Below are 27,023 nucleotides of genomic sequence, written 5' to 3'. Positions count from 1 at the left end.
CTTCCCCACACAGTGGGACAGAATCACTCACTTCCTCACACAGTGGGACAGAATCACTCACTTCCTCACACAGTGGACAGAATCACTCACTTCCCCACACAGTGGGACAGAATCACTCACTTCCCCACACAGTGGGACAGAATCACTCACTTCCCCACACAGTGGACAGAATCACTCACTTCCCCACACAGTGGGACAGAATCACTCACTTCCCCACACAGTGGGACAGAATCACTCACTTCCCCACACAGTGGGACAGAATCACTCACTTCCCCACACAGTGGGACAGAATCACTCACTTCCTCACACAGTGGGACAGAATCACTCACTTCCTCACACAGTGGACAGAATCACTCACTTCCCCACACAGTGGGACAGAATCACTCACTTCCCCACACAGTGGGACAGAATCACTCACTTCCCCACACAGTGGGACAGAATCACTCACTTCCCCACACAGTGGGACAGAATCACTCACTTCCTCACACAGTGGGACAGAATCACTCACTTCCCCACACAGTGGGACAGAATCACTCACTTCCCCACACAGTGGGACAGAATCACTCACTTCCTCACACAGTGGGACAGAATCACTCACTTCCCCACACAGTGGACAGAATCACTCACTTCCCCACACAGTGGACAGAATCACTCACTTCCCCACACAGTGGGACAGAATCACTCACTTCCTCACACAGTGGACAGAATCACTCACTTCACCACAGAGTGGGACAGAATCACTCACTTCCCCACACAGTGGACAGAATCACTCACTTCCCCACACAGTGGGACAGAATCACTCACTTCCTCACACAGTGGGACAGAATCACTCACTTCCTCACTCAGTGGACAGAATCACTCACTTCCCCACACAGTGGACAGAATCATTCACTTCCCCACACAGTGGGACAGAATCACTCACTTCCCCACACAGTGGACAGAATCACTCACTTCCCCACACAGTGGGACAGAATCACTCACTTCCTCACACAGTGGACAGAATCACTCACTTCCCCACACAGTGGACAGAATCACTCACTTCCCCACACAGTGGGACAGAATCACTCACTTCCTCACACAGTGGACAGAATCACTCACTTCACCACAGAGTGGGACAGAATCACTCACTTCCCCACACAGTGGACAGAATCACTCACTTCCCCACACAGTGGGACAGAATCACTCACTTCCTCACACAGTGGGACAGAATCACTCACTTCCTCACACAGTGGGACCGAATCACTCACTTCCCCACACAGTGGACAGAATCACTCACTTCCTCACACAGTGGGACAGAATCACTCACTTCCTCACTCAGTGGACAGAATCACTCACTTCCTCACACAGTGGGACAGAATCACTCACTTCCCCACACAGTGGGACAGAATCACTCACTTCCCCACACAGTGGGACAGAATCACTCACTTCCCCACACAGTGGGACAGAATCACTCACTTCCTCACACAGTGGGACAGAATCACTCACTTCACCACACAGTGAACAGAATCACTCACTTCCCCACACAGTGGACAGAATCACTCACTTCCCCACACAGTGGACAGAATCACTCACTTCCCACACAGTGGGACAGAATCACTCACTTCCCCACACAGTGGACAGAATCACTCACTTCCTCACACAGTGGGACAGAATCACTCACTTCCCCAGACAGTGGACAGAATCACTCACTTCCTCACACAGTGGGACAGAATCACTCACTTCCTCACACAGTGGACAGAATCACTCACTTCCCCACAGAGTGGGACAGAATCACTCACTTCCCCACACAGTTGGACAGAATCACTCACTTCCCCACACAGTGGACAGAATCACTCACTTCCTCACACAGTGGGACAGAATCACTCACTTCCCCACACAGTGGACAGAATCACTCACTTCCTCACACAGTGGGACAGAATCACTCACTTCCCCACACAGTGGACAGAATCACTCACTTCCCCACAGAGTGGGACAGAATCACTCACTTCCTCACACAGTGGGACAGAATCACTCACTTCCTCACACAGTGGGACAGAATCACTCACTTCCCCACACAGTGGACAGAATCACTCACTTCCTCACACAGTGGGACAGAATCACTCACTTCACCACAGAGTGGCCCTCTCCGAGCTCATCTTTACCATGACCCCCATCTCCAGCTCCCTCAACCTTATTCGTACCAAACTGCTGACCACCCAACTTCCCTTCGCGGCCCCCATGATAGCTGACGTTGTTACCTCAGGTCCTGTTCCCCTCTCCTTCAAAATCTGCCATCATCACCTCCCTCCTCAAAAAATCAACCTTGACTTCTTACAAACTACCACCCCATCTCTGATCTCCCTTTCCTCTCCAAAGTCCTTGAACGTTTTGTCGCCCCCCAAATCCGTGCCCATCTTTCCCCCAACACCATGTTTGAATCTCTCCAATCAGGTTTCTGTCCCTGCCACAGTCCTGAAACGGCCCTTATCAAAGTCACAAATGACATCCCATGTGACAGTGACCGTGGTGAACTCTCCCTCCTCATCCTTCTCCACCTGTCTGCAGCCTTTGACACGGTTGACCACACCATCCTCCTCCAACACCTCTCCTCCATCGTCCAGCTGGGTGGGACTGCCCTCGCCTGGTTCCAGTCTTATCAATCCCGTCATAGTCAGAGAATCACCTGCAATGGCTTCTCTTCCCACTCCCGCACCGTTACCTCTGGAGTCCCCCGAGGATCTATCCTTGGCCCCCTCCTATTTCTCATCTACATGCTGCCCCTCGGCGACATCATCCGAAAACACGTCAGGTTCCACATGTGCACTGACGACACCCAGCTCTACCTCACCACCACCTCCCTCGACCCCGCCACTGTCTCTGATTTGTCACATGGCTTGTCCGATTGGATGAGCAAAAATTTCCTCCAGTTCAAACTCTGTTCGCAACCTTGCCGTCCTATTTGACCCTGAGATGAATTTCCGACCACATATCTGCTCCATCACTAAGACCGCCTACTTTGACCTCCAGAACATCAACCCTCTCCACCTCTGCCTCAGCTCATTTTTGATGAAACCCTCATCCATGCCTTTGTTAGCTCCAGACTGGACAATTCCAATGCTCTCCTGGACGGCCTCCCATCTTCCACCCTCCATAACCTTCAGCTCGTCCAAAACTCTGCTGCCCGTATCTTAACTCGCATCAAGTCCCGTTCACCCATCACCCCCTGTGCTCGCTGACCGACATTGGCTCCCGGTCCGGGAACGTCTCGATTTTAAAATTCTCATCTTTGTTTTCAAATCCCTCCATGGCCTCACCCCTCCTGATCTCTGTAACCTCCTCCAGCCCTACAACCCTCCGAGATCTCTGTAACCTCCTCCAGCCCTACAACCCTCCGAGATCTCTGTAACCTCCTCCAGCCCTACAACCCTCCGAGATCTCTGTAACCTCCTCCAGCCCTACAACCCTCCTAGATCTCTGTAACCTCCTCCAGCCCTACAACCCTCCGAGATCTCTGTAACCTCCTCCGGCCCTACGACCCTCCGAGATCTCTGTAACCTCCTCCAGCCCGACAACCCTCCGAGATCTCTGTAACCTCCTCCAGCCCTACAACCCTCCGAGATCTCTGTAACCTCCTCCAGCCCGACAACCCTCCGAGATCTCTGTAACCTCCTCCAGCCCTACAACCCTCCGAGATCTCTGTAACCTCCTCCAGCCCTACAACCCTCCGAGATCTCTGTAACCTTCTCCAGCCGTACGACCCTCCGAGATCTCTGTAACCTCCTCCAGCCCGACAACCCTCCGAGATCTCTGTAACCTCCTCCAGCCCTACGACCCTCCGAGATCTCTGTAACCTCCTCCGGCCCTACGACCCTCCGAGATCTCTGTAACCTCCTCCAGCCCTACAACCCTCCGAGATCTCTGTAACCTCCTCCAGCCCTACCACCCTCCGAGATCTCTGTAACCTCCTCCAGCCCTACAACCCTCCGAGATCTCTGTAACCTCCTCCAGCCCTACAACCCTCCGAGATCTCTGCGCTCCTCCAATTCTGACCTCTTGCACATTCCCAATTTTAATCGCTCCACCATTGGCGGCTGTGCCTTCAGCTGCCGAGGCCCTCAGCTCTGGAATTCCCTCCCTATAACTCTCCGCCTCTCGACCTCTCTCTCCTCCTTTAAGACATTCCTTATAACCTACATCTTTGACCAGGCTTTTCGTCACCCCTCTGGCTTGGTGTCAAGTTTTGCCTGATTACGTTCCTGTAAAGTGGCTTGGAACCTGCCCTTCCATGATATATATGTGGTGTACACATTTCATTATACAATAAAGAATTTTTAAAAATTGAAAAACTAAAGTCAGCTGATTTAAGTGTTTTTACAGACTGTGGGCTATAAAAGGGTCCAGGCCGATAGTGAACCCGCAGACCAGCTTACACTCGCCTGAAGTCAATGTAAAACAAGCTGACGATTTGCGATGGTCCAAGACCAATTTATATCCCACAGTGTGTAACGATTTTATATTCCTGTGTCTCTCTTGAGAAGGCAGGACAAGCAAAGACCAATCGGCAGAGAAAAGACACAAACTGTACCCCAGAACCCACCAGCTGGTCTCTGGAAAACCAACGTTCTCGCAGAAAAAACTGCTCATACCTCCTCACCAATCAGAAACTCGTCATCAATGGTAAATGTTCTTGGGTCACTTGGACTGTCCCACCACAGCGGACGAAACACGGGATGGCGGAGGGAGGCCCACTCCGCAGCAAGCTTCACCAGCAGGGGCACGACAAAGGTCTGGTGTCTGTGTATGTATGAACGGGTCACATTCACAATCTGAAACAGAGACCGCCATTGGTGACAGATCATCAGAACCCACCACACAACATCCCAATAGGACAAGGGCAGTGCTGCCTTCAACCTCAATGGTGGTTTATATATAGAATAACAGATACCCAGGAGTGAGTTACAGGCTGGAATCTAATCGAGGGGTTCGGGGGGGTTATATATAGAATAACAGATACCCGGGAGTGAGTTACAGGCTGGAATCTAATCGAGGGGTTCGGGTGGTTTATATATAGAATAACAGATACCCGGGAGTGAGTTACAGGCTGGAATCTAATCAAGGGGTTCGGGTGGTTTATATATAGAATAACAGATACCCGGGAGTGAGTTACAGGCTGGAATCTAATCGAGGGGTTCGGGGGGGTTTATATATAGAATAACAGATACCCAGGAGTGAGTTACAGGCTGGAATCTAATCGAGGGGTTCGGGGGGTTTATATATAGAATAACAGATACCCAGGAGTGAGTTACAGGCTGGAATCTAATCGAGGGGTTCGGGGGGTTTATATATAGAATAACAGATACCCAGGAGTGAGTTACAGGCTGGAATCTAATCGAGGGTTTCGGGGGGTTTATATATAGAATAACAGATACCCGGGAGTGAGTTACAGGCTGGAATCTAATCGAGGGGTTCGGGGGGTTTATATATAGAATAACAGATACCCGGGAGTGAGTCACAGGCTGGAATCTAATCGAGGGGTTCGGGGGGGTTTATATATAGAATAACAGATACCCGGGAGTGAGTTACAGGCTGGAATCTAATCGAGGGGTTCGGGTGGTTTATATATAGAATAACAGATACCCGGGAGTGAGTTACAGGCTGGAATCTAATCGAGGGGTTCGGGGGGGTTTATATATAGAATAACAGATACCCGGGAGTGAGTTACAGGCTGGAATCTAATCGAGGGGTTCGGGGGGTTTATATATAGAATAACAGATACCCGGGAGTGAGTTACAGGCTGGAATCTAATCGAGGGGTTCGGGGGGGTTATATATAGAATAACAGATACCCGGGAGTGAGTTACAGGCTGGAATCTAATCGAGGGGTTCGGGGGGGTTTATATATAGAATAACAGATACCCGGGAGTGAGTTGCAGGCTGGAATCTAATCGAGGGGTTCGGGGGGGTTTATATATAGAATAACAGATACCCGGGAGTGAGTTACAGGCTGGAATCTAATCGAGGGGTTCGGGTGGTTTATATATAGAATAACAGATACCCGGGAGTGAGTTACAGGCTGGAATCTAATCGAGGGGTTCGGGGGGGTTTATATATAGAATAACAGATACCCGGGAGTGAGTTACAGGCTGGAATCTAATCGAGGGGTTCGGGGGGTTTATATATAGAATAACAGATACCCGGGAGTGAGTTACAGGCTGGAATCTAATCGAGGGGTTCGGGGGGGTTATATATAGAATAACAGATACCCGGGAGTGAGTTACAGGCTGGAATCTAATCGAGGGGTTCGGGGGGGTTTATATATAGAATAACAGATACCCGGGAGTGAGTTGCAGGCTGGAATCTAATCGAGGGGTTCGGGGGGTTTATATATAGAATAACAGATACCCGGGAGTGAGTTACAGGCTGGAATCTAATCGAGGGGTTCGGGGGGTTTATATATATAATAACAGATACCCGGGAGTGAGTTACAGGCTGGAATCTAATCGAGGGGTTCGGGTGGTTTATATATAGAATAACAGATACCCGGGAGTGAGTTACAGACTGGAATCTAATCGAGGGGTTCGGGGGGGGTTATATATAGAATAACAGATACCCGGGAGTGAGTTACAGGCTGGAATCTAATCGAGGGGTTCGGGGGGGTTTATATATAGAATAACAGATACCCGGGAGTGAGTTACAGGCTGGAATCTAATCGAGGGGTTCGGGGGGGTTATATATAGAATAACAGATACCCGGGAGTGAGTTACAGGCTGGAATCTAATCGAGGGGTTCGGGTGGTTTATATATCGAATAACAGATACCCGGGAGTGAGTTACAGGCTGGAATCTAATCGAGGGGTTCGGGTGGTTTATATATAGAATAACAGGTACCCGGGAGTGAGTTACAGGCTGGAATCTAATCGAGGGGTTCGGGGGGGTTATATATCGAATAACAGATACCCGGGAGTGAGTTACAGGCTGGAATCTAATCGAGGGGTTCGGGTGGTTTATATATAGAATAACAGGTACCCGGGAGTGAGTTACAGGCTGGAATCTAATCGAGGGGTTCGGGGGGTTTATATATAGAATAACAGATACCCGGGAGTGAGTTACAGGCTGGAATCTAATCGAGGGGTTCGGGGGGGTTTATATATAGAATAACAGATACCCAGGAGTGAGTTACAGGCTGGAATCTAATCGAGGGGTTCGGGGGCGTTTATATATAGAATAACAGATACCCAGGAGTGAGTTACAGGCTGGAATCTAATCGAGGGGTTCGGGGGGTTTATATATAGAATAACAGATACCCGGGAGTGAGTTACAGACTGGAATCTAATCGAGGGGTTCGGGGGGTTTATATATAGAATAACAGGTCCCCGGGAGTGAGTTACAGACTGGAATCTAATCGAGGGGTTCGGGGGGTTTATATATAGAATAACAGATACCCGGGAGTGAGTTACAGGCTGGAATCTAATCGAGGGGTTCGGGGAGTTTATATATAGAATAACAGATACCCGGGAGTGAGTTACAGGCTGGAATCTAATGGATGGGTTCGGGGGTGTTTATATATAGAATAACAGATTCCCGGGAGTGAGTTACAGGCTGGAATCTAATCGAGGGGTTCGGGGGGGTTTATATATAGAATAACAGATACCCGGGAGTGAGTTACAGGCTGGAATCTAATCGATGGGTTCGGGTGGTTTATATATAGAATAACAGATACCCGGGAGTGAGTTACAGGCTGGAATCTAATCGAGGGGTTCGGGGGGGTTTATATATAGAATAACAGATACCCAGGAGTGAGTTACAGGCTGGAATCTAATCGAGGGGTTCGGGGGGGTTTATATATAGAATAACAGGTACCCGGGAGTGAGTTACAGGCTGGAATCTAATCGAGGGGTTCGGGGGGTTTATATATAGAATAACAGATATCCGGGAGTGAGTTACAGGCTGGAATCTAATCGAGGGGTTCGGGGGGGTTTATATATAGAATAACAGATACCCAGGATTGAGTTACAGACTGGAATCTAATCGAGGGGTTCGGGGGGGTTTATATATAGAATAACAGATACCCGGGATAGAGTTACAGGCTGGAATCTAATCGAGGGGTTCGGGTTCGTTATATCTGGAATAACAGATACCCGGGAGTGAGTTACTGGCTGGAATCTAATCGAGGGGTTCGGGTGGTTTATATATAGAATAACAGATACCCGGGAGTGAGTTACAGGCTGGAATCTAATCGAGGGGTTCGGGTGGTTTATATATAGAATAACAGGTACCCGGGAGTGAGTTACAGGCTGGAATCGAATCGAGGGGTTCGGGGGGGTTATATATAGAATAACAGATACCCGGGAGTGAGTTACAGGCTGGAATCTAATCGAGGGGTTCGGGGGGGTTTATATATAGAATAACAAATACTGGGAGTGAGATACAGGCTGGAATCTGATCGAGGGTTTCGGGTGGTTTTTTTATAGAATAACAGATACCCGGGAGTGAGTTACAGGCTGGAATCTAATCGAGGGGTTCGGGGGGGTTATATATAGAATAACAGATACCCGGGAGTGAGTTACAGGCTGGAATCTAATCGAGGGGTTCGGGTGGTTTATATATCGAATAACAGATACCCGGGAGTGAGTTACAGGCTGGAATCTAATCGAGGGGTTCGGGTGGTTTATATATAGAATAACAGGTACCCGGGAGTGAGTTACAGGCTGGAATCTAATCGAGGGGTTCGGGGGGTTTATGTATAGAATAACAGATACCCGGGAGTGAGTTCCAGGCTGGAATCTAATCGAGGGGTTCGGGGGGTTTATATATAGAATAACAGATACCCGGGAGTGAGTTACAGACTGGAATCTAATCGTGGGGTTCGGGGGGTTTATATATAGAATAACAGGTCCCCGGGAGTGAGTTACAGACTGGAATCTAATCGAGGGGTTCGGGGGGTTTATATATAGAATAACAGATACCCGGGAGTGAGTTACAGGCTGGAATCTAATCGAGGGGTTCGGGGGGTTTATATATAGAATAACAGATACCCGGGAGTGAGTTACAGGCTAGAATCTCATCGAGGGGTTCGGGTGGTTTATATATAGAATAACAGATACCCGGGAGTGAGTTACAGGCTGGAATCTAATGGATGGGTTCGGGTGGGTTTATATATAGAATAACAGATACCCGGGAGTGAGTTACAGGCTGGAATCTAATCGAGGGGTTCGGGTGGTTTTTATATCGAATAACAGATACCCGGGAGTGAGTTACAGGCTGGAATCTAATCGAGGGGTTCGGGTGGTTTATATATAGAATAACAGATACCCGGGAGTGAGTTACAGGCTGGAATCTCATCGAGGGGTTCGGGTGGTTTATATATAGATTAACAGATACCCGGGAGTGAGTTACAGGCTGGAATCTAATCGAGGGGTTCGGGGGGGTTTATATATAGAATAACAGATACCCAGGAGTGAGTTACAGGCTGGAATCTAATCGAGGGGTTCGGGGGGGTTTATATATAGAATAACAGGTACCCGGGAGTGAGTTACAGGCTGGAATCTAATCGAGGGGTTCGGGGGGTTTATATATAGAATAACAGATATCCGGGAGTGAGTTTCAGGCTGGAATCTAATCGAGGGGTTCGGGGGGGTTTATATATAGAATAACAGATACCCAGGATTGAGTTACAGACTGGAATCTAATCGAGGGGTTCGGGGGGGTTTATATATAGAATAACAGATACCCGGGATAGAGTTACAGGCTGGAATCTAATCGAGGGGTTCGGGTTCGTTATATCTGGAATAACAGATACCCGGGAGTGAGTTACTGGCTGGAATCTAATCGAGGGGTTCGGGGGTGTTTATATATAGAATAACAGATACCCGGGAGTGAGTTACAGGCTGGAATCTAATCGATGGGTTCGGGTGGTTTATATATAGATTAACAGATACCCGGGAGTGAGTTACAGGCTGGAATCTAATCGAGGGGTTCGGGGGGGTTTATATATAGAATAACAGATACCCAGGATTGAGTTACAGACTGGAATCTAATCGAGGGGTTCGGGTGGTTTATATATAGAATAACAGATACCCGGGAGTGAGTTACAGGCTGGAATCTAATCGAGGGGTTCGGGGGTGTTTATATATAGAATAACAGATACCCGGGAGTGAGTTACAGGCTGGAATCTAATCGAGGGGTTCGGGTGGTTTATATATAGAATAACAGATACCTGGGAGTGAGTTACAGGCTGGAATCTGATCGAGGGGTTCGGGTGGTTTATATATAGAACAGATACCCGGGAGTGAGTTACAGGCTGGAATCTAATCGAGGGGTTCGGGTGGTTTATATATAGAATAACAGATACCCGGGAGTGAATTACAGGCTGGAATCTAATCGAGGGTTTCGGGGGATTTATATATAGAATAACAGATACCCGGGAGTGAATTACAGGCTGGAATCTAATCGAGGGGTTCGGGGGATTTATGTATAGAATAACAGATACCCGGGAGTGAATTACAGGCTGGAATCTAATCGAGGGGTTCGGGGGGTTTATATATAGAATAACAAATACCCGGGAGTGAGTTTTCGGCTAGAATCTAATCGAGGGGTTCGGGTGGTTTAGATATCGAATAACTGATAACTGGGAGTGAGTTACAGGCTGGAATCTAATCGAGGGGTTCGGGTTCTTTATATCTGGAATAACAGATACCCGGGAGTGAGTTACGGGCTGGAATCTAATCGAGAGGTGTGGGTGGTTTATATATAGAATAACAGATACCCGGGAGTGAGTTACGGGCTGGAATCTAATCGAGGGGTTCGGGGGGTTTATATATAGAATAACAGATACCCGGGAGTGAGTTACAGGCTGGAATCTAATCGAGGGGTTCGGGGGGTTTATATATCGAATAACAGATACCCAGGAGTGAGTTACGGGCTGGAATCTAATCGAGGCGTTCGGGTGGTTTATATATAGAATAACAGATACCCGGGAGTGAGTTACAGGCTGGAATCTAATCGAGGGGTTCGGGGGGTTTATATATAGAATAACAGATACCCGGGAGTGAGTTACGGGCTGGAATCTAATCGAGGGGTTCGGGGGGGTTTATATATAGAATAACAGATACCCGGGAGTGAGTTACAGGCTGGAATCTAATCGAGGGGTTCGGGTGGTTTATATATAGAATAACAGATACCCGGGAGTGAGTTACGGGCTGGAATCTAATCGAGAGGTGTGGGTGGTTTATATATAGAATAAGAGATTCTCAGGCATGTACAGCCAGCTTTCGAGCAACCGTTCATGCCCTAAAATATCTGTGTCTACCATCCAGGCCCTAAAACTGCTGGCTGTACCACCAAGGCCCTAAAACAGCTGGCGGTACTATCCAGGCCCTCCAGATCGGGGCTGTTTGGAACCTCCGTGTCAGTATGAGTCAGTACTATTATGTCCCCATGAACCGTAATGTGTCGGGGGCTCAGGTGCGAAACATGGGAAAAGGAGCGGGTCATTTTAGCCCCTTGAGCGTCCTTGTCAGGAGCTCGGCCCTTTCGTGTAAGGATTAACACAGAGCAGCAGGTAATGTGGGGGCGCATCTCTCAGTGTGCCCTCAGTGGGCCTCCCCACATACCCAACTCTCCCCGAAGGCCCACGGTGGAGTGCTGAACGACATCACGGGTAAGAAGGTCACAACCTGCAGCCAGCGGATAAACAGCTCCTCGTCTGCCAGGTACCCGTTCGTTAGTGAGCCTCCTGAAAGATCAAAGGCCACAGAGCAAAGGTCAGTCAACAGTTTTCCCTTGGAACCAAGGAACAGCTGGTGCTCATTACTAAAGCACTTTGGGAGTAAGTGAGGGATTCGGATTTGCTCTGATGCTGGTCCCTCCCATAGTCGATCAGCATTTCAGGACTGGGCCCTGAGCTGCCTGACAGGTGCCCAATGAAGGCTCACCTCTCTGCTGGCACACACGACAGCAAGTGTGGATCTGTGCCTCACAATCTCAATTGCACTTGGGTTCAGGTATCACCCAATCTTTCCCACCGAAAACTACTGAAACTGACGTATTCATCCCTTCTCTCCAACGGGTCCTGGAATACGGTTCACACAAGATCCAGCCGACCTCCAGAGAACTGGTGAGAGGTGCAGTGTCAGATCTGAGGAGAGGGGGAGCTACTTGAAGTGAGCTCGCGTCCGTGATTGGGCCTCTTGTATGTTAAACTAATCTCGAGCTTCATCAATTTGAAGATAACAAAACTGGGGAGCAGTGGAGAGAGAGGGAGGTGGTAAGGGATTACCAGGAGTGGTCAATGAGGGAGAGGGTGGTGGTAAGGGATTACCAGGAGTAGTCAGTGAGACAGAGGGTGGTGGTAAGGGATTACCAGGAGCGGTCAGTGAGGGAGAGGGTGGTGGTAATGGATTACCAGGAGTGGTCAATGAGGGAGAGGGTGGTGGTAAGGGATTACCAGGAGTGGTCAGTGAGGGAGAGGGTGGTGGTAAGGGATTACCAGGAGCGGTCAGTGAGCGAGAGGGTGGTGGTAAGGGATTACCAGGAGTGGTCAGTGAGGGAGAGGGTGGTGGTAAGGGATTACCAGCAGTGGTCAGTGAGGAAGAGGGTGGTGGTAAGGGATTACCAGGAGTGAGCAGTGAGACAGAGGGTGGTGGTAAGGGATTACCAGGAGTGGTCAGTGAGGGAGAGGGAGGTGGTAAGGGATTACCAGGAGTGGTCAATGAGGGAGAGGGTGGTGGTAAGGGATTACCAGGAGCGGTCAGTGAGACAGAGGGTGGTGGTAAGGGATTACCAGGAGCGGTCAGTGAGGGAGAGGGTGGTGGTAAGGGATTACCAGCAGTGGTCAGTGAGGAAGAGGGTGGTGGTAAGGGATTACCAGGAGTGAGCAGTGAGACAGAGGGTGGTGGTAAGGGATTACCAGGAGTGGTCAGTGAGACAGAGGGTGGTGGTAAGGGATTACCAGGAGTGGTCAGTGAGACAGAGGGTGGTGATAAGGGATTACCAGGAGTGGTCAGTGAGGGAGAGGGAGGTGGTAAGGGATTACCAGGAGTGGTCAATGAGGGAGAGGGTGGTGGTAAGGGATTACCAGGAGCGGTCAGTGAGGGAGAGGGTGGTGGTAAGTGATTACCAGGAGTGGTCAGTGAGACAGAGGGTGGTGGTAAGGGATTACCAGGAGTGGTCAATGAGGGAGAGGGTGGTGGTAAGGGATTACCAGGAGCGGTCAGTGAGGGAGAGGGTGGTGGTAATGGATTACCAGGAGTGGTCAGTGAGGGAGAGGGTGGTGGTAAGGGATTACCAGGAGCGGTCAGTGAGGGAGAGGGTGGTGGTAAGGGATTACCAGGAGTGGTCAGTGAGGGAGAGGGTGGTGGTAAGGGATTACCAGCAGTGGTCAGTGAGGAAGAGGGTGGTGGTAAGGGATTACCAGGAGTGAGCAGTGAGACAGAGGGTGGTGGTAAGGGATTACCAGGAGTGAGCAGTGAGACAGAGGGTGGTGGTAAGGGATTACCAGGAGTGAGCAGTGAGACAGAGGGTGGTGGTAAGGGATTACCAGGAGTGATCAGTGAGGGAGCGGGTGGTGGTAAGGGATTACCAGGAGTGGTCAGTGAGGGAGAGGGTGGTGGTAAGGGATTACCAGGAGTGGTCAGTGAGGCAGAGGGTGGTGGTAAGGGATTACCAGGAGTGGTCAGTGAGACAGAGGGTGGTGGTAAGGGATTACCAGGAGTGGTCAGTGAGGCAGAGGGTAGTGTTAAGGGATTACCAGGAGTGGTCAGTGAGGGAGAAGGTGGTGGTAAGGGATTACCAGGAGTGGTCAGTGAGACAGAGGGTGGTGGTAAGGGATTACCAGGAGTGGTCAGTGAGGCAGAGGGTGGTGTTAAGGGATTACCAGGAGTGGTCAGTGAAGAAGAGGGTGGTGGTAAGGGATTACCAGGAGTGGTCAGTGAGGGAGAGGGTGGCAGTAAGGGATTACCAGGAGTTGTTAGTGAGGAAGAGGGTGGTGGTAAGGGATTACCAGGAATGGTCAGTGAGAGAGAGGGTGGTGGTAAGGGATTACCAGGAGTGGTTAGTGAGGAAGAGGGTGGTGGTAAGGGATTACCAGGAATGGTCAGTGAGAGAGAGGGTGGTGGTAAGGGATTACCAGGAGTGGTTAGTGAGGAAGAGGGTGGTGGTAAGGGATTACCAGGAATGGTCAGTGAGAGAGAGGGTGGTGGTAAGGGATTACCAGGAGTGGTTAGTGAGGAAGAGGGTGGTGGTAAGGGATTACCAGGTGTGGTCAGTGAGAGAGAGGGTTGCGATAATGGATTACCAGGAGTGGTCAGTGAGAGAGAGGGTGGCGGTAAGGGATTACCAGGAGTGGTCAGTGAGAGAGAGGGTTGCGATAATGGATTACCAGGAGTGATCACTGAATGAACACAAATTTGGTCCAAGAAAATCGGGGGAAAGGGGAAAGAGGTGGGGAGGAGAACTGGAGAAGTGTTCGGGCTAGAATGGTTGGGAGGTCTGGGGTGGAGGGGAGTGGAAGGTGAGGGAGCAGCAGAAACTGTTGTGCAGATGATTTCAATCTCAGAGAGAAGCAATTCCATGAATTTCTCGCACTGAGGATTGGAAGTGAGGGTGGAAGGAGCAGGAGAAAGGGAGTTTGAGAGAGCGTTAATTATGGAGAAGAGGGGTTGAGGATTGGAAGTAAGGGTGGAAGGAGCAGGAGAAAGGGAGTTTGAGGGAGCATTAATTATGGAGAAGAGGGGCTGATGATTGCCTTTGCTCCCCAGGATGATCCTGGAATTGTAAGCAGTATTTGCACAATAAAGTGGCACTTGGTAAGGCTTGATACGATTGGGATCTGGCAATCGATGACTAGGTTGGCGGTGTGCCTGGTATATCGAGCATTCAATCTTGTGGATTTAAGAGAGCCAGTGGTGCACCAGAGGAGCAACAGGAATGGGAGGCAATCATTGATTTGCTGGGAGAAAGGGCATTGAAGATAGGAAACATAGAACATAGGAACAGGAGTAGGCCATTCAGCCCCTCGTACCTGCTCCGCCATTTGATAAGATCATGGCTGATCTGTGATCTAACTCCATATACCTGCCTTTGGCCCATATCCCTTAACACCTTTGGTTGCCAAAAAGCTATCTATCTCAGATTTAAATTTAGCAATTGAGCTAGTATCAATTGGCATTTGCAGAAGAGAGTTCCAAACTTCTACCACCCTTTGTGTGTAGAAATGTTTTCTAATCTCGCTCCTGAAAGGTCTGGCTCTAATTTTTAGACTGTGCCCCCTACTCCTAAAATCCCCAACCAGCGTAAATAGTTTCTCTCTATCCACCCTATCTGTTCCCCTTAATATCTTATAAACTTTGATCAGATCACCCCTTAACCTTCTAAACTCTAGAGAATACAACCCCAATTTGTGTAATCTCTCCTCGTAACTTAACCCTTGAAGTCCGGGTATCATTCTAGTAAACCTACGCTGCACTCCCTCCAAGGCCAATATGTCCTTCCGAAGGTGCGGTGCCCAGAACTGCTCACAGTACTCCAGGTGCGGTCTAACCAGGGTTTTGTATAGCTGCAGCATAATTCTGTTCCCTTGTACTCTAGTCCTCTGGATATAAAGGCCAGCATTTCATTAGCCTTTTTGATTATTTTCTGCACCTGTTCATGACACTTCAATGATCTATGTACCTGAACCCCTCAGTCCCTTTGGACATCCACTGTTTTTAACTTTTTACCATTTAGAAAAAGTATCCTGTTCTATCCTTTTTTGATCCAAAGTGGATGACCTCACATTTGTCTACATTGAATTCCATTTGCCACAGATTTGCCCATTCACCTAATCTATCAATATCGCTTTGTAATTTTATGTTTTCATCTACACTGCTTACAATGCCACCAATCTTTGTGTCATTGGCAAACTTAGATATGAGACTTTCTATGCCTTCATCTAAGTCGTTAATAAATATTGTGAATAATTGAGGCCCCAAGACAAATCCCTGCGGGACTCCACTAGTCACATCCTGCCAATGTGAGTACCTACCCATTATCCCTACTCTCTGTCGCCTTTTGTTCAGCCAACTTCCTAACCAAGTCCGTACTTTTCCCTCGATTCCATGGGTTTCTATCTTAGCTAACAGTCTCTTATGTGGGACTTTATCAAACGCCTTCTGGAAGTCCATATAAATAACATCCATTGACAGTCCCCAGTCCACTACTTTAGTCACCTCTTCAAAAAAGAGGTGAGGGAATGGTTTAATAAGTCGACAGAAGAGGAAAAGAGCTTGGAGATAGCATGAAAGTGAGAGCGAAAGAGAGAGCGAGAACGAGCAAGAGAGCAAGAGTGAGAGAGAGCGAGAGATCAAGAGTGAGAGTGAGAGTGAGAGAGAGTGAGAGGGAGCGAGAGCGAGAGCGAGAGTGAGAGAGAGCGAGAGTGAGAGAGAGCGGTAGATCAAGAGTGAGAGTGAGAGAGAGCGATAGAGCGAGAGTGAGAGAGAGAGAGAGAGCGAGAGTGAGAGAGAGCGAGAGTAAGAGATCATAAGGGAACTACCAGGAGTTTTTTTCCACAGACAGATGATGAGTGTAGTGGATTTGGGGGAGGGTAGGGAATCATGGGTGTTAAGATAGATGAAGCATTGGTCAGCGAAAACTTTATCAGTGATTGAGACCTCGGATGCAGAGAGGCCATGTGAGGTTGAGGGAGTGGCCATGGGTGGGGGAGTTTATTTGAGATTGAGTGAGGAAGAGAGTTCAGAGAGTTCAGAGAAGAGGAGATTGGGCAGTTTAGGTGTAGGGTGAAGTCACCAAGGATCATGAGTTGCTTGATTCAATGTAAAGGAGAGAAGGGAGAAAAGTATGGTAAGGAAGTTAACGGGAGTTGGGAGAGGATCATACAGCAAGGGTTTTCAATGAGTAGGAAACGTGGAACAAGGTGAGGAGATCGAAGAACAAGAAGGAGCCAAAAAAGTGGAGAAGGTTTGGTGAGGAGGAAGGAATGTACCAGAGGGGTGGGATTCAATGGGAGAGTTAATGTACCAGAGGGGTGGGATTCAATGGGAGAGTTAATGTACCAGAGGGGTGGGATTCAATGGGAGAGTTAATGTACCAGAGGGGTGGGATTCAATGGGAGAGTTAATGTATTAAATGGCAGGAACAGCACAGGTTAGATACAAAGTAAAGCAAATGGCGAGAGACTATTATCCCGTCTGTTTGTACTGTGTCTGTTCCTCTTGTTATAACTGTGAATGATTGTGCTCTTTCCTCTTGTCAGGTGTGATCAGTGGCTCCCATCGTAGAACTGAAGGTGACACAAAGAGTGAGAAGAATGAACTGAAGTTGAGAACAGGGCGATATGTGATAGTGCAGTGATGTGGAGAGTCCATCTCTCAATAATGGGTCTGTCCTGTGGTGAACTCCACTCGCCGCACACTTGGAGATTTAGACGCTTAACATGACTTATCTCAGGCTGCGAGTGATCAAAAGAGCAGCCAGAAAGAATGTATCACTGCTCCGAGTGTACAGTGTGTGTCAGCACCTGCAGTCCCATAAACCTTTTAAGACTGAGAGCCCGCACAGTGGTATATCACAGGGGAGCGGGGTGATGGATCTCTGGTTTAAAAGAAGCTTTTGCTCTGTTACCATCTCGCCTGCACGAGATGTACTGCAGCAGTTGGAACATATGTTTGGAATTAGCAGAACCATCTCTACTAGGCCCAGCAGGAGCCTGTGAATCAGGTGCCCACACAGAGGACAGCAGACCATTCAACCACGAACGGAATCGACCATTTTAATGTAATTAGAAATATAGAAAATAGGAGCAGGAGTAGGCCATTCGGCCCTTCGAGCCTGCTCCGCCATTCAATATGATCATGGCTGATCCTCTATCTCAATACCACATTCACGCTCTCTTCCCATACCCCTTGATGCCTTTTGTGTCCAGAAATCTATCTCGCTCCTTCTTAAATATATTCAGTGACTGGGCCTCCACAGCCTTCTGTGGTAGAGAATTCCACAGGTTCACCACCCTCTGAGTGAAGAGATTTCTCCTCATCTCAGTCCTAAATGTCCTACCCCGTATCCTGAGACCGTGACCCCTCGTTCTGGACCCCCCAGCCAAGGGAAACATCCTCCCTGTCAGAATTTTATATGTTTCAATGAGATCCCCTCTCATTCTTCTAAACTCGAGTGAATACGGGCCGAGTCGACCCAATCTCTCCTCATACGACAGTCCTGCCATCCCAGGAATCAGTCTGGTGAACCTTCGCTGAACTCCCTCTATGGAAAGTATATCCTTTCTTAGGTAAGGAGACCAAAACTGCACACAATACTCCAGGTGTGGTCTCACCAAGGCCCTGTATAACTGCGGTAAGACACCCTTGCTTCTGTACTCAAATCCTCTTACAATGAAGGCCCACATACCATTTGCCTTCCTAACTGCTTGTTGCACCTTCATGTTTGCTTTCAGTAACTGGTGTACAAAGACACCCAGATCCCTTTGTACATCAACAATTCCCAATCTATCACCGTTTAAATAATACTCTGCCTTTCTGTTTTTCCTTCCGAAGTGGATAACTTCACATTTATCCACATTATACTGCATCTGCCATGTATTTGCCCACTCACTCAACTTGTTTAAATCGCCTTGAAGCCTCTTTGCATCCTCCTCACAACTCACGATCCCACCTAGTTTTGTGTCATCAGCAAACTTGGAAATATTACATTTGGTTCCCTCATCCAAACCATTGATATATATTGTGAATATCTGGGGCCCAAGCACTGATCCCTGTGGTACCCCACTAGTCACTGCCTGCCACCCTGAAAAAGACCCATTTATTCCTACTCTCTGTTTCCTGTCTGTTAACCAATTTTCAATCCATGCCAGTATATTACCCCCAATCCCATGTGCTTTAATTTTGCACACTAACCCCTTATGTGGGACTTTATCAAAGGCCTTCTGATTCTCCACCACAACGAGCAAAAGGAATTGAAGTGCCCCATTAAAGTCTGCTGCCGTGCTCATAATTCACCCATGAGACTACGAGGTGTCCAGTGCTACGAGGGACCCGTGTCTTCTCTGCACTGCCTCCAGTGGTTGAATATCTCTCTTGTGTCTCGGTGACCAGAACCAGACCCAGTGCTCAGGGTCCGTTCCTCCCAGAGTCCCCGTACAGTTTGATCAGGACCAGACCCAGTGCTCAGGGTCCGTTCCTCCCAGAGCCCCGTACAGTTTGATCAGGACCTAGTGTAGTTAACATTCTCTAAATTAAGAACAATTTAAAGGAGTAAACTCCTTAAAGGGAGTGGTAAGTAGTTTTTCTTTCCTTTTTTTTCTCTTGACATTGTAGTTGTTGTTAAGCTAACTAAGGGTTAAGTCATGGCAGGAGATCCCACAGCCGTGTCATGTTCCTCTTGTGGGATGTGGGAATTCAGGGCTCCTTCCTGTATCCCTGATTCCTTCACCTGCGGGAAGGGTGTCCAGCTGCAGCTATTGTTTGACCGCTTGACGGCTCTGGAGCTGCGGATGGACTCACTTTGGAGCATCCGCGATGCTGAGAAAGTCGTGGATAGCACGTTCAGTGAGTTGGTCACACCGCAGATAAAAATTACTGAGGGAGATAGTGAATGGGTGACCAACAGACAGAGGAAGAGTAGGAAGGCAGTGCAGGGGTCCCCTGCAGACATCTCCCTCCAAAACAGGTATACCGTTTTGGATACTGTTGGGGGAGATGGCTCACCAGGGGAAGGTGGCAGTGGCCAGGTTCATGGCACCGTGGCTGGCTCTGCTGCACAGGAGGGCAGGAGAAAGAGTGGCAGAGCTATAGTGATAGGGGACTCGATTGTAAGGGGAATAGACAGGCATTTCTGCGGACGCAACCGAGACTCCAGGATGGTATGTTGCCTCCCTGGTGCAAGGGTCAAGGATGTCTCGGAGCGGCTGCAGGACATTCTGGAGGGGGAGGGTGAACAGCCAGTTGTCGTGGTGCATATAGGCACCAACGATATAGGTAAAAAACAGGATGAGGTCCTACAAGCTGAATTTAGGGAGTTAGGAGTTAAACTAAAGAGTAGGACCTCAAGGGTAGTAATCTCAGGATTGCTACCAGTGCCACGGGCTAGTCAGAGTAGGAATGACAGGATAACTAGGCTGAATACGTGGCTTGAGAGATGGTGCAAGAGGGAGGGATTCAAATTCCTGGGACATTGGAACCAGTTCTGGGGGAGGTGGGACCAGTACAAATTGGACGGTCTGCATCTGGGCAGGACTGGAACCAATGTCCTAGGGGGAATGTTTGCTAGTGCTGTTGGGGAGGGTTTAAACTAATATGGCAGGGGGATGGGAACCGATGCAGGAGGTCAGTGGGAAATAAAGTGGTGACAGAAACAAAAGGCAGTAAGGGAGAGTGTACAGAACATGACCGGACAGATGGTCTGAGAAAGCAGGGCAAAGACCAAGGGAAGTCTAGATTAAACTGCATTTATTTCAATGTAAGAAGTCTGATGGGCAAGGCAGATGAACTCAGGGCATGGATGGGTACATGGGACTGGGATGTTATAGCTATTACTGAAACATGGCTAAGGGAGGGGCAGGACTGGCAGCTCAATGTTCCAGGGTACAGATGCTATAGGAAAGATAGAGCAGGAGGTAAGAGAGGAGGGGGAGTTGCGTTCTTGATTAGGGAGAACATCACGGCAGTAGTGAGAGGGGATATATCCGAGGGTTCGCCCACTGAGTCTATATGGGTAGAACTGAAAAATAAGAAGGGAGAGATCACTTTGATAGGATTGTACTACAGACCCCCAAATAGTCAACGGGAAATTGAGGAGCAAATATGTAAGCAGATTACAGACAGCTGCAAGAAAAATAGGGTGGTAATAGTAGGGGACTTTAACTTTCCCAACATTGACTGGGACAGCCATAGCATTAGGGGCTTGGATGGAGAGAAATTTGTTGAGTGTATTCAGGAGGAATTTCTCATTCAGTATGTGGATGGCCCGACTAGAGATGGGACAAAACTTGACCTCCTCTTGGGAAATAAGGAAGGGCAGGTGACAGAAGTGTTAGTGAGGGATGACTTTGGGACCAGTGATCATAATTCCATTAGTTTCAAGATAGCTATGGAGAAGGATAGGTCTGGCCCAAAAGATAAAATTCTAAATTGGGGAAAGGCCAATTTTGATGGTATTAGACTGGAACTTTCAGAAGTTGATTGGGAGAGTCTGTTGGCAGGCAAAGGGACGTCTGTTAAGTGGGAGGCTTTCAAAAGTGTGTTAACCAGGGTTCAGGGTAAGCACATTCCTTATAAAGTGAAGGGCAAGGCTAGTAGAAGTAGGGAACCTTGGATGACTCGGGAGACTGAGGCCCTAGTCAAAAAGAAGAAGGAGGCATATGACATGCATAGGCAGCTGGGATCAAGTGGATCCCTTGAAGAGTAGAGTTAAGAGAGAAATCAGGAGGACAAAAAGGGGACATGAGATTACTTTGGCAGATAAGGCAAAGGAGAATCCAAAGAGCTTCTACAAATACATAAAGGGCAAAAGAGTAACTAGGGAGAGAGTAGGGCCTCTTAAGGATCAACAAGGTCATCTATGTGCGGAACCACAAGAGATGGGTGAGATCCTGAATGAATATTTCACATCGGTATTTACGGTTGAGAAAGGCATGGATGTTAGGGAACTTGGGGAAATAAATAGTGATGTCTTGAGGAGTGTGCATATTACAGAGAGGGAGGTGCTGGAAGTCTTAACGCGCATCAAGGTAGATAAATCTCCGGGACCTGATGAAATGTATCCCAGGACGTTATGGGAGGTTAGGGAGGAAATTGCGGGTCCCCTAGCAGAGATATTTGAATCATCCACCGCTACAGGTGAGGTGCCTGAAGATTGGAGGGTAGCAAATGTTGTGCCTTTGTTTAAGAAGGGCGGCAGGGAAAAGCCTGGGAACTACAGACATCTGTAGTGGGTAAGTTGTTAGAGGGTATTCTGAGGGACAGGATCTACAGGCATTTGGAGAGGCAGGGACTAATTAGGAACAGTCAGCATGGTTTTGTGAGAGGAAAATCATGTCTCACGAATTTGATTGAGTTTTTTGAAGGGGTAACCAAGAAGATAGATGAGGGCTGTGCAGTGGATGTGGTCTACATGATACCGCATGGTAGGTTGTTGCATAAGGTTAAATCTCATGGGATCCAAGGTGAGGTAGCCAATTGGATACAAAATTGGCTTGACGACAGAAGACAGAGGGTGGTTGTAGAGGGTTGTTTTTCAAACTGGATGCCTGTGTCCAGCGGTGTGCCTCAGGGATCGGTGCTGGGTCCGCTGTTATTTGTTATTTATATTAATGATTTGGATGAGAATTTAGGAGGCATGGTTAGTAAGTTTGCAGATGACACCAAGATTGGTGGCATTGTGGACAGTGAAGAAGGTTATCTCGGATTGCAACGGGATCTTGATAAATTGGGCCAGTGGGCCGATGAATGGCAGATGGAGTTTAATTTAGATAAATGTGAGGTGATGCATTTTGGTAGATCGAATCGGGCCAGGACCTACTCCGTTAATGGTAGGGCGTTGGGGAGAGTTATAGAACAAAGAGATCTAGGAGTACAGGTTCATAGCTCCTTGAAAGTGGAGTCACAGGTGGATAGGGTGGTGAAGAAGGCATTCGGCATGCTTGGTTTCATTGGTCAGAACATTGAATGCAGGAGTTGGGATGTCTTGTTGAAGTTGTACAGGGCATTGGTGAGGCCACACTTGGAGTACTGTGTACAGTTCTGGTCACCCTATTATAGAAAGGATATTATTAAACTAGAAAGAGTGCAGAAAAGATTTACTAGGATGCTACCGGGACTTGATGGTTTGACTTATAGGGAGAGGTTAGACAGATTGGGACTTTTTTCCCTGGAGAGTAGGAGGTTAAGGGGTGATCTTATAGAAGTCTATAAAATAATGAGGGGCATAGATAAGGTAGATAGTCAAAATCTTTTCCCAAAGGTAGGGGAGTCTATAACGAGGGGGCATAGATTTAAGGTGAGAGGGGAGAGATACAAAAGGGTCCAGAGGGGCAATTTTTTCACTCAAAGGGTGGTGAGTGTCTGGAACGAGCTGCCAGAGGCAGTAGTAGAGGCGGGTACAATTTTGTCTTTTAAAAAGCATTTGGACAGTTACATGGGTAAGATGGGTATAGAGGGATATGGGCCAAGTGCAGGCAATTGGGACTAGATTAGTGGTATAAACTGGGCGACATGGACATGTTGGGCCGAAGGGCCTGTTTCCATGTTGTAACTTCTATGATTCTATGATTCTATGACCAGACCCAGTGCTCAGGGTCCATTCCTCCCAGAGTCCCCGTACAGTTTGATCAGGACCAGACCCAGTGCTCAGGGTCCATTCCTCCCAGAGTCCCCGTACAGTGTGATCAGGACCAGACCCAGTGCTCAGGGTCCGTTCCTCCCAGAGCCCCGTACAGTTTGATCAGGACCAGACCCAGTGTTCAGGGTCCATTCCTCCCAGAGTCCCCGTACAGTTTGATCAGGACCAGACCCAGTGCTCAGGATCCATTCCTCCCAGAGCCCCGTACAGTTTGATCAGGACCAGACCTGACTGTATCTTACTGTTTTCATTATTGTGCTTCAACATCCTATTGGCTGGGCTGATTACTGCTCTTCATTGGTTGGACATGTTGAGATGTTGAGTCTACTAAGGACCAACGACATCATTAGTGCGTTAACCCACTGAGGTTTTACTCCCAGGCTCAGCCTCAGTCCCAGGCTCGACCTCGGCCCCAGGCCCGGCCTCGGCCCCAGGCTCAGCATCAGCCCAGGCCTGGCCTCAGCCCCAGGCCAAACACACACATGTTGAAATACAAAGGTTGATACAAATCGTGGTCGACTCAGTCGATTCTACAGCTAAAAATAAGCAGAAACAGTGCTCCATATTTTCATCAGTTCAAATACCAAAGTCCCTGTGCTCCCATCCAGAAATATCAACGCAGTTCACTCCAAATTAATTTCAAACTACATGGAGTCGTCAGTCACATAAGAAGAATGCACCGCACTGCATCAAACTGTCAGACCTGCCTGAAATATTCCACCTCTCAGCTGTCTCAGGGTTCTTAGCCCCTCTGTCACTGAGATTGGGTTTTCTGATTTATTCGGACCATGTGTTTCGATTGCTATTAAATGAAACATTGGCCCTCACAGAGTCCCCGTACAGTTTGATCAGGACCAGACCCAGTGCTCAGGGTCCATTCCTCCCAGAGTCCCCGTACAGTTTGATCAGGACCAGACCCAGTGTTCAGGGTCCATTCCTCCCAGAGTCCCCGTACAGTTTGATCAGGACCCTTGTGTTACTAACAGTTCTAAAGTGTTACGAGACGGGTGGCATGGTCAGTGCGTCGAGGGGTGTTCCAGTGTTATTCTGGGCAAATGTGATTCCTGTCCCATTCCGCAATTTCTCTTGTGTTCTCTCCCCCTCTCCCTCTCTCTGTCTTGCGTTCTCTCTCTCTGTCTCTCTCTATGTCACTCCCTCTGTCTCTCTCCAGTGCTCTCTCTCTCTCATTCTCTCTTCCTCTCTGTCTCTCTTATGCTTTCACTCTCTCGGGTTCTCTCTCCCTCTTCCTCTCCCTCTCCCTGTCTCGCGTTCTCTCTCTGTCTCTCTCCATCTGTCTTTCTCCGTCGCTCTCTCTCTCGCATTCCCTCTTCATCCCTCTCTGTGTCTCTCTTTCTTATACTTTCTCTCTCTCGCATTCTCTCTCCCTCTCTCTCTCGCGTTCTCCCTGTCTTTCTCCCTGACTCTCTCTCTCTCACTCCCTCACACTCTCTATCTTTCTATATATAGATAAGTGCTGTATGATTCTTGTGCCACCTATTCCCCCCATCCTGATATAACTCTTTTAGTGAGTACCTATTATTTTCTACCCCTCAGCCAGTATCTTGCCCATTCACGAAGTTTACTCAGAATCCCCACATCTTTGAGTTTAATTAACAGCCTTTCATATGGAAATTTGTCAAAAGCCTTTTGGAAGTTTAGGCACATCTCAGGGTATTCCACCCTACACTTGGAATGTCACTGCCTGAATGAAATTCAGGAGCCTGGTGGGAGAAAGATTTCCCCCTTCTCAATCCATGCTGACTGCAGATTACCACGTTCTTATTGTACAGACGGGGCCTGAAATTCCAAACTTCTGTGGTGCAAAAGAGGCGGAGTTCTGGTATAGGGACTGGACATTGGGGTAAACATTGTCAGAAATATTCGCTTTATTTGGAGCGATTAGAAAAAAATGTCATCTGCTGTGCTGTTAAGAAACGGTTTTCTGTGTTCTTTCCATAGTTTCAGACAGGGAGCTTTATTCTGTATCTAACCCTGTACCTGCCCTGGGAGTGTTTGATGGGACAGTGTAGAGGGAGCTTTACTCTGTATCTAACCCGTGCTGTACCTGCCCTGGGAGTGTTTGATGGGACAGTGTAGAGGGAGCTTTATTCTGTATCTAACCCGTGCTGTACCTGCCCCGGGAGTGTTTGATGGGACAGTGTAGAGGGAGCTTTACTCTGTATCTAACCCGTGCTGTACCTGCCCAGGGAGTGTTTGATGGGACAGTGTAGAGGGAGCTTTACTCTGTATTTAACCCATGCTGTACCTGCCCTGGGAGTGTTTGATGGGACAGTGTAGAGGGAGCTTTACTCTGTATCTAACCCGTGCTGTACCTGCCCTGGGAGTGTTTGATGGGACAGTGTAGAGGGAGCTTTACTCTGTATTTAACCCATGCTGTACCTGCCCTGGGAGTGTTTGATGGGACAGTGTAGAGGGAGCTTTACTCTGTATCTAACCCGTGCTGTCCCTGCCCTGGGAGTGTTTGATGGGACAGTGTAGAGGGAGCTTTACTCTGTATCTAACCCGTGCTGTACCTGCCCTGGGAGTGTTTGATGGGACAGTGTAGAGGGAGCTTTACTCTGTATCTAACCCGTGCTGGACCTGCCCTGGGAGTGTTTGATGGGACAGTGTAGAGGGAGCTTTACTCTGTATCTAACCCGTGCTGGACCTGTCCTGGGAGTGTTTGATGGGACAGTGTAGAGGGAGCTTTACTCTGTATTTAACCCATGCTATACCTGCCCTGGGAGTGTTTGATGGGACAGTGTAGAGGGAACTTTACTCTGTATCTAACCCGTGCTGTACCTGCCCTGGGAGTGTTTGATGGGACAGTGTGGAGGGAGCTTTACTCTGTATCTAACCCGTGCTGTACCTGCCCTGGGAGTGTTTGATGGGACAGTGTAGAGGGAGCTTTACTCTGTATCTAACCCGTGCTGTACCTGCCCTGGGAGTGTTTGATGGGACAGTGTAGAGAGAGCTTTACTCTGTATCTAACCCGTGCTGTACCTGCCCTGGGAGTGTTTGATGGGACAGTGTAGAGGGGACTTTACTCTGTATCTTACCTTGCTTTGTTTGCCCTCCCCAAATGCATCACCTCACATTTCTCCGGATTGAATTCCATTTGCCACTTTTCTGCCCATCTGACCAGTCCATTGATATCTTCCTGCAGTCTACAGCTTTCCTCCTCACTATCAACCACACGGTCTATCTTTGTGTCATCCGCAAATTTCGTAATCAAACCCCCACATTCAAGTCCAAATCATTAATATACCATATAAAGCAAGGGACCTAGTACTGAGCCTTGCGGGACCCCACTGTAAACAGCCTTCCAGTTGCAAATACACCCGTCGACCGTTACCCTTTGCTTCCTGCCACTGGGCCAATTTTGGATCCAACTTGCCACTTTCCCTGGGATCCCATGGGATTTTACTTTCTTGGCCAGTCTGCCACGTGGGACCTTGTCAAAAGCCTTGCTAAAATCCATGTATACTACATCAAACGCGTTACCCTCATCGACCCTCCTTGTTACCTCCTCAAAAAATTCGATCAAATTAGTCAGACACGACCTTCCCTTAACCATGCTGACTGCCCTTGATTAACCTGTGCCTTTCTAAATGACGATTTATGCTGTCCCTCAGAATTGTTTCCAATAATTTGCCCACCACCGAGGTTAGACTGACAGGCCTATAATTACTCGGTCTATCCC

At 48.5% G+C, this 27,023-nt stretch overlaps 1 protein-coding gene across 3 annotated transcripts in view; it reads right to left on the bottom strand.

Moving 5' to 3' along the window:
* Positions 1-4,619: 4,619 nt before the first annotated feature.
* The window catches only part of LOC137309260 (SITS-binding protein-like), a 208,605-nt gene continuing 186,201 nt past the window's right edge, over positions 4,620-27,023 (bottom strand). Inside the window, exons 8-9 of one of the 3 annotated variants that reach the window (XM_067977522.1) lie at positions 11,590-11,711; positions 4,620-4,805 (exon numbers count right to left, since the gene is read on the bottom strand). In XM_067977522.1, coding sequence (XP_067833623.1) covers positions 4,620-4,805; positions 11,590-11,711 — 308 coding nt within the window. The remainder of the gene's footprint in view (positions 4,806-11,589; positions 11,712-27,023) is intronic. The other 2 variants (XM_067977523.1, XM_067977524.1) reach the window with 2 other exon arrangements.

Source organism: Heptranchias perlo, unplaced genomic scaffold, assembly GCF_035084215.1.
Source record: "Heptranchias perlo isolate sHepPer1 unplaced genomic scaffold, sHepPer1.hap1 HAP1_SCAFFOLD_156, whole genome shotgun sequence".
Classification (NCBI taxonomy): domain Eukaryota; kingdom Metazoa; phylum Chordata; class Chondrichthyes; order Hexanchiformes; family Hexanchidae; genus Heptranchias; species Heptranchias perlo.
Note: the sequence above shows the minus strand (reverse complement) of the source record. Positions and strands in the feature narration are given on the sequence as shown.